At 47.5% G+C, this 7,716-nt stretch overlaps 1 protein-coding gene across 1 annotated transcript; it reads right to left on the bottom strand.

The window, feature by feature from the left end:
• Window positions 1-2,008: 2,008 nt before the first annotated feature.
• CRNN (cornulin) lies at window positions 2,009-7,142 on the bottom strand. The gene is given in 4 exon segments (XM_047727420.1): window positions 2,009-3,193; window positions 3,196-3,574; window positions 4,711-4,861; window positions 7,122-7,142. Coding segments are annotated over 3 exon segments (1,623 nt in total). The 5' UTR covers window positions 4,849-4,861; window positions 7,122-7,142; the 3' UTR covers window positions 2,009-2,087.
• Window positions 7,143-7,716: the final 574 nt, after the last annotated feature.

Raw genomic sequence — 7,716 nt, 5'->3', positions numbered from 1 at the left:
AGGGTCTCACAGTGCTAGGACTAGTACTGGTTTGTTCCCAAAAGCAATTGCAAGAATGTGCAGGAGTTCAGAGTTTAGAGTAACGTCCAGCAAAAAGCCAGTGTCCATGCTGGCTCTCCTCAGAAGATGTCTCTGCTCCTATGCTAATGAACAGAAGTCACTGGTTCTTTTGTTCCCAGAGGGGCCATGCCATCTCTCCAAAATGCACTCCAAGAGGGGCATTTTTCTCTCCTAGTGCAATCCAGGGGATTCTCAGACCATGCTCCCTGCTCCTGGCCTCCACCCTCCTTCTTCACAGGAATGTTTTTACACCCACCAGGCTCCACCCTGGTGATGGCATGGACTTCTAAAACATGAGACTTTGAGTTCCATTTCTTATAAGAACTTGCAATAATAAGCCTCTCTCATTTTTCCCATTGATGATTTTGGGGAAGTGTTTTTCTTGTGCAATGCATCCTGTTCTCTCTCTCTCTCTCCTTTCTACCTGATCAAGGCTTCCTCCCCCTGCAGTTTCCATGACTCTTTTTCTCCCCTCTAAATCACTTCTCTGCACCTCCCATCTTCCATGATATGTCTCCTTATCTCCCCCTAGTTATGCAGTTTATTCTTTCAATCTTCAGATAGATTTCTTAGGTGTTCAGAATGATTTGATATTTATCTAGCTGTGTTAGGACCGAGGCAAGCATAGGGTCCCCCTATTTCTCCACCACCATAACTCCTCCCCTGTTTAGGGGTTGTTATTCAACCTAACACATTCCATTTTCTTCTCAGAGATTGCCCTATCTTCTTGTAAACCAAAATGAAATGGAAAATGTGCTTTATACAGGAGCTAGTTATTTTGTTGTGGAAGACCCCTCAGAGTCTAATCTACCACACTGCCAGAGGCAGAAGTCCCCTTATAGTTTTTACACAGTTTTCCCAGGCTCCACTTGAAACCTGTAGACCCAGTGTCCCTGAAGTTAGGTGGAAGAATCTATATTTTATTTTATTTTTTTTTTTAAAGATTTTACTTATTTGACAGACAGAGATCACAAGTAGGCAGAGCAGCAGGCAGAGAGAGAGGGGGAATCAGGCTCCCTGGTGAGCAGAGAGCCCAATGTGGGGCTCGATCCCAGGACCCTGGGATCATGACCTGAGCCAAAGGCAGAGGCTTAACCCACTGAGCCACCCAGGTGCCCCAAGAATCTACATTTTAAAACTACTTCTGAGATGATTATTACAATAAACCAGAGTTAAGAATTTCTACCTCATAACTTGTTCATATCCAGCAAGTGAGACATATGGGAGGTCAGAGCTGACACAGAGGAGGAGCCAAGGCTGTGGTTCCTGGCTCAATTCCTGGTAACACTGCCTTTCCCTTCTTGCCTACAAAGTTCCCAGTGGCCTTCTGCCATTTATTAGTAACCTTAAGTTGGCCTTCCTATGTGAACTTACATGTCAACAGAGACTTAACACTGTAGAATTAGAGCTTATCTACCTACTTAAATCTAGCTTGTCTTTTAAGGGCATTGCAAAAAAGTCTTTTCTGGTTGAAAACTTTTATGATCCATCTCTGACAAGTATAGAAATATGATATCTACTCTCTTCATATTTTTATAACTCTTGGAATCTTGTACAATATTTTCTCAACCAGATGCTCTTGTAGGGTAGGGGCTGTGTCAAATTCATTATCACAGCCCTGTATCCCTTAATCCATCATGTCAATGGTGATTGAAAGGGACACAGAACCTAGTTGCTCAGGAAGGTTTTATTGGTGCATTAGGATAGATGGGATAATAGACAGAAGGAAGAGATAAAAGTAGCTCTGAAACCCCCACAAACTGAGGAGAGTTTGGCATAAATGGGTGACTGGCTCTGTGTCTTCCTGTTCCTGAGGGCGTCTGCACAGCAGAGCAGCTCAGAGAGGAGTTTAGGATAGAAAACACCTTGCAGAAAAGTTTTCATTGAGAAAGACCTAAGAGAGAAACACCATGATTAAGAACTAATGTCCAGAGACATGCCAATTGGACTGGTCAGGGCAGGACAAACCAACCCCTCTGCAGCTGTCTTCTTCCAGTACTGAACACTGGAGTCCAGGTCTGGGATATTCATGGCTTGTTGCTCTTAAAGTAGGAATATAGCCTCCTGGCTGTGAAGCCTCGCTTCCCTTCTGGCTGGGCTGATTCCTGGCCCTGGGCCGAAGGCATGCCAGTGTGCAGGCTGCCCTGCCCCTGCCTTGGGATCTCCATCTCCCTTGTGTGGTCATCCACCCACTCCTGGGTAACCACTGTGGGTTCTCTCTCTCTCTGCCCACCTGTCACACTGCATCTTGGGTGAGTGCTGCTCTAGTCCTGTCTGCCTGTCAGAGTGTTTGTCCCAGCCTGGGCCTGTCCTCCCAGCTTTTTCTCTCCTGCCTCCTAGTGGCTCATTTGTGTCCATCTGTGACCACTGTCTGACTGTCTCTGGGTCTGTCCCTCATTTCTATCTCCTATGTCACTTGCATTGTGGCTCCTGTCCTGCTCCATGGCCTGGGTGTGTGTCTGGGTTTGTGACGCTGCCTGTGTCTGAATCTGTTCTCCTGTCACCACTTCACTTGTTTGGCACCTGTTTTGACCCTGGACCTTGGACCCTCTGGTCTGGCCATGGGAGGACTCCTGTAGCTGTGTGTGAGGGCTTCCTATCTGACGGCTCCTGTCTAGTTCCATGGCCTGGCTGGCACCTCCCGGTGTCTGAACACGTTCTCCTGTCAGTATCTGGCTTGCCTGGCTCCTGTCTTGACCCTGGACCTCAGACCCTCTGCTCTGGCTGTGGGAGGACTCCTGTAGCTGTGTGTCAGGGCTTCCTATCTGACGGCTCCTGTCTGGCTCCACGGCCCGGGTGGTACCTCCCAGTGTCTGAACATGTTCTGTTAGTATCGGGCTTGTCTGGCTCCTGTCTTGACCCTGAACCTCAGTCCCTCTGGTCTGGCCATGGGTGGACTCCTGTGGCTGTGTGTCAGGGCTTTCTATATGATGGCTCCTATCCTGCTCCACATTCTGGTTTGCATCTGTCTGGGTCTGAGTTCCAGTTCTAGTCACTAATTCACTTGTCTGCTGTGCTCTGTCCTGTTCCCTGGTCTGTGACTGTCTCTCTGACTCCCTCTGTCTGGTCTGGTGACTCTTGTCTTCTCCCACTCTCTGGGTCTGCTGCACATATCTCCGAGCTTGTATCTGCTGACTTTCTCTTGTTTCTGAGATTCAGACTGCCTATCCTGGCCAAGATCCTGAGCATGGTTCTGAGCCCCAACACCTGCCTGTCCCCTGGAGGCCAGAGTGTGTTGTACACATTGGCTCCTCTCGCAAATCTGTCCTTCCCTAGTCTGCCCCACCTCAGCTCTCTTGCTCTGTTCTTTCCTCAGCTCTTGTGAGGCCCCAGTGGGAAGGCTTCCAGACTCCAGAGATCCACAAGTCCCCTCAGGACTCTCACTCATTGTCTTGAAACAGGCTTGGGTGACTTTAAACACCAGGACCAGGAATTCCTTGAACTCCACAGTCACTGTATCATCTTCATCCAGCAGGTGCAGGACTTCATCCACAGTGGCAGGATCATGGGGTTTCTGTGGAGAAGAGACCAAGTCAGCATCCCTCACCTGAGGAAGGTGTGGTTGGGCCAGTGCACTCAGCTTTCAGGCTTCCCAACCCTGAACTTGGGAGTCCATCTGTGCTGGCTCCATACCACTCACATAGCTACAGCAGCCCTAACATGAAACCATTTTCAGTGTGCCGTCCTGCCCCTCTTGCAAGGGTAGAAAGCACTTTTTTTTTTGTATCATCTGTGCCTGGCATAATTCCTGGCCTCCAGGAGAACTGGATCAAGATTCAATAAAGAATAAATAAATGATTGAGCTTATAATGAGTCTTTGGGCTGTCCTCAGTCCCTGACCCCTGGCATTGAGCAGGATGCTCTCCAGCAAACCCAGCACCAGGAGAAACACAGCAGGAACATAGCCCAAAGGGAATTCTGTGAGATCCATGCTGAGGCTAAGGTGCTTTCTGAAGATGGGGTGGGTGGGGTCTGGTGGGACCACAAGTTGCCCTGAATACGCATCCTGTGTGTCTATACATTCCTGTCTCTAAGACCATCGTCCTGGTTGCTTTAGGTAAACCAAAGACAGGCAGGGACAGGGAAATGCCTCAAGGTCCTAGGTCTGCTTTGTCAGTGGTTGGAGAAGTGGGGAGGGGCTCTTAGAGTGTACCCCCATCTGATAATAACCAACCTGTCCTTCAAAACTCATTTCTGATGTGAACACTCAACTAATATTTTTGAGCAACTGCAAGATACTGAACTATGTTTCTAATGCATTCTTATTAATGGGTGATCTAATTTCTGATAGACAAAGGAAGTAGTTACTCTATTAGATTTAAGAAACACCAGAAAGCAGCAATTACTTTCATTTCTAGAATCTTCAAAGGCTCTGTTTCTTTCTGAGCTGTCCCCTGTGAGTCATTTCACCTTGTCTCTGAATTAGAATTAATTGAAATAAAGGTATTTTCTCTAAGGACCTGACCTGTGAACTGCTGTGACTGTCTCTTGCTCCTTTGCCTTTCCTGTCTCAGCTTACAGAGCTGCCAGGAGGCCCAGTGGGCCTGGATCCAGCGACTGCCACCTCAGATTCCTGAGGCAAAGCATCTGCAGGCAAATCTGTTTCATCTCTCCTCTCCTGCCCTCCCCACCTGGCCCGGCATGTCATACCACAATGACATCAGCAAACTCATGTTCCAGGAGCCTTTTCAGCTCCCCCCGGGTAAGCACCGGGCAGCTGCCCTCAGTCCTGGCGTAGCGCCCAAAGGCTTCGATGATCCCATTAATGTTTTGCAATAACTGAGGCATCTTTGGACTCAGGCTGGTGAAAGAAACAAAGCCCCCTTGGGGGCTCCAAAGTCAACTTTAGTGTTTCCTCCAGCTTCTTCCTGGTCTTTTCTCGCATATTCAGCTCTGCTTCCCGTCTCTCCCCTTCTCTCCCTTTTTATTATGTTATTTTAGTCACCATATAGTACATCATTAATTTTTGATGTAGTGTTCCATGATTCATTGTTTACATATAACACACAGTGCTCCATGCGATCTGTGTCCTCCTTAATACCTATCACCAGGATCACCCATCTCCCCCCACTGCCTCCCACCTGCTCCCTCCCCTCTAAAACCCTGAGTTTGTCTTTTGGAGTCCATAGTCTTTGGTGGTTCGGTCTTTCTGTCTGGGTCTTCCCATCTCCTTTCCTACTTAATGGACTTTATGAATGGGAAGGAGAGACACACCGTGATTAACAGCAGGCTCCAGAATCAGGACTTCTATGCTACCTTCACCACCTACCTGGTGAGCTAGGGCAGGTTGCTTTGCCTTTCCATGCCTTGGTTTACTAATTGTGAAATGAAGATAATCCTATCAAATATATACTTTATAGGATTATTGTGAGGATTAAAAGAGATAATTCATATAAAGCACTTGGCAGAGGCTGGCTTATACTAAGTGGCAGCTATTAAATATCATTATGATGTTATTATACACATACCTAATGTTTGTACATCTACGTAAACTACTGCTCACAAAGCACTTCCATATGCATCATCCCTTGTACTCCTTATATCTCCACTTTTTTTTTTATAGGTGACAAACAGATTCAGAGAGGTTAGATGATTTGTTCAAGGCCCCACAGATTGGGGGAACCAAGAAACACAAGGACCCATATCTCCTTAACCCAAATGCAGTGAATCTTCTATACTGTACCCTGTGGACAGTCTATCCAGTCAATGGTTGCCTGTCATATGGTGTAGGGTGCTGCTGCGAACACTGACAGTCAGTAAGTACATATATAAGTCAACCCCTTACCAAGCAGGAACACCAGGGGACTGACTCCACCTTTTCTTGCTGCCTTTTGGCTAGGTGTTCAGGAAGAGGCTAGGCTACCAGCTATTGGCAATATTCCCAGTCCTAAATTCCTCTAAATGTGACATCTGTCCTCAGCACTGAGACCTGTAAGGGAAGTCAGTTTGCCCATAGGTAGGTGGCTCCTGCCAGCTCACAGTGTTGGTGGCCTGTGAGGAATCGCTCCCAAATGAAGGGAGAGATTTTCCTTCTCATTAGCCAGGAATCTGGGCATGCCTGAAGTGAGTCTTGGGTGCAGCTGAATGGGCAAAATACAAAGGGACGTGGAGGTGCATTGAAGCAGAAGTCTCAGAGACCAGGACATGGCATCAGAGATGGCAAGTTTCAAATGCAGGGGGGATAAAGAAGGCTGCGAAGCTGGGACACCAGGAGAGGGCATCATGAATTGAGAAGGAGAAGGCATGAGAGAAAGAAGGCCTGGATACAGAGTTGAGAGAAGAAGGCCTGGGTACAGAGGCAGGAGAATGAAGGGAGGCAGGAAGGAGGGAGACTTGGCACTGGGAAAGGTGGAAAAATGTGGCTGAAGGCTACAGGTCCCAGGGGGGCTCTTCAGGGGGTGTTCTTTCTATCCACCCAGTAGCCAAAAATTTCAGGCAGACTTTGCTTTTGTACATCAAGGTACAAAACTCAGAATATTGTACCCCAACAGAGAAATGCAAAGATCCAAATTTTTTGTTGTTTACCACATGGCAAACCTTAATACTGACCTATAAATAGTAAAAATAATATGACTTTTTAGTTATACTTCAGATCCCTTTGGATAAATCTGTAAACTCATCTTGCCTAAATATGGCCCTCAGGTGGAGGAGGACAACCACATAAGCCACTTCCTCTGTGACAAGTTTCAAGCCCATTGTCAGGTTGGCAGGAGTAACCTGTTCTGACCTCCCAGACTCTGAGCAGTGCAAAGAGGCTTCCAGAACATTAAGAATAAGACACCTTTGATGTACAGAAAGGCACATGGGTGGTTCCATTGCTGCTGCTAAAACAGGTTTTGGTGGGAGAAGCTGCGGCCAGGCTAACCACAGGGGAGAAGGAAAGAGCGCCATGGCTTCAGAAGAGCATCCTCTCCCACATGCACATACCCAGTCGTCAGAGTGGATACTTTCTGCCCACACTTGGCACCACAGGGCTGTGGCCTGGATCTGACAGCCTGGTTTTATGAGCTCAGATCACTAAGACACAGAATGAGAAAGAGGAGTCTCAGGAAGGCACTTACCTAATGCACAGACAAGATGAGCAAGTGGCAGTTAGGCGATGTATGGAGTACCAGGTCAGCAGCACAGGAACCTTTTGTAGGGGATTTAATGGAGGCTAGTGTTTTAGATAGGCCATCCCCACCCCATGGGAAGGATCGATTCATATGAGGCTTGGCCCAGCCCAGCCTCATTTCCCTTCTTGTCTGTTTCACCTGCTGACACGTGGCTGTTTTAGCTTAATGAGCAAGCCCTCTTACTACCCTCGGTGCCCTTCCTGATTCCCTCCTTGGGTCTGTCTCCTCATATGAGGGAAACTCTTTTCTGTTGTGATGGGCTCAGCAGTGCTTGGCACAGGTCGGGGCTGGTGAACACTCTTTGTCTCCATGTGACTGCAAAGTCATGGACTCCTTTTTTTTTTTTTAATTTTAAAGGAAAAGTGAATTGGGGGAAATGGGAGGGGAGATGAACCATGAGAGACTGTGAACTCTGAGAAACAAACTGAGGATTTTGGAAGGGAGTTGGGTGGAGAGATGGGTGAGTCTGGTGGTGGGTATTAAGGAGGGCATGTATTGCATAGAGCACTGGGTGTGATGCATAAACAATGAATCTTGGAAC

Source organism: Lutra lutra, chromosome 4 (genome assembly GCF_902655055.1).
Source record: "Lutra lutra chromosome 4, mLutLut1.2, whole genome shotgun sequence".
Classification (NCBI taxonomy): Eukaryota; Metazoa; Chordata; class Mammalia; order Carnivora; family Mustelidae; genus Lutra; species Lutra lutra.
The sequence above is the reverse complement of the archived record's forward strand: the minus strand, read 5'-3'. Positions and strand labels throughout refer to the sequence as shown.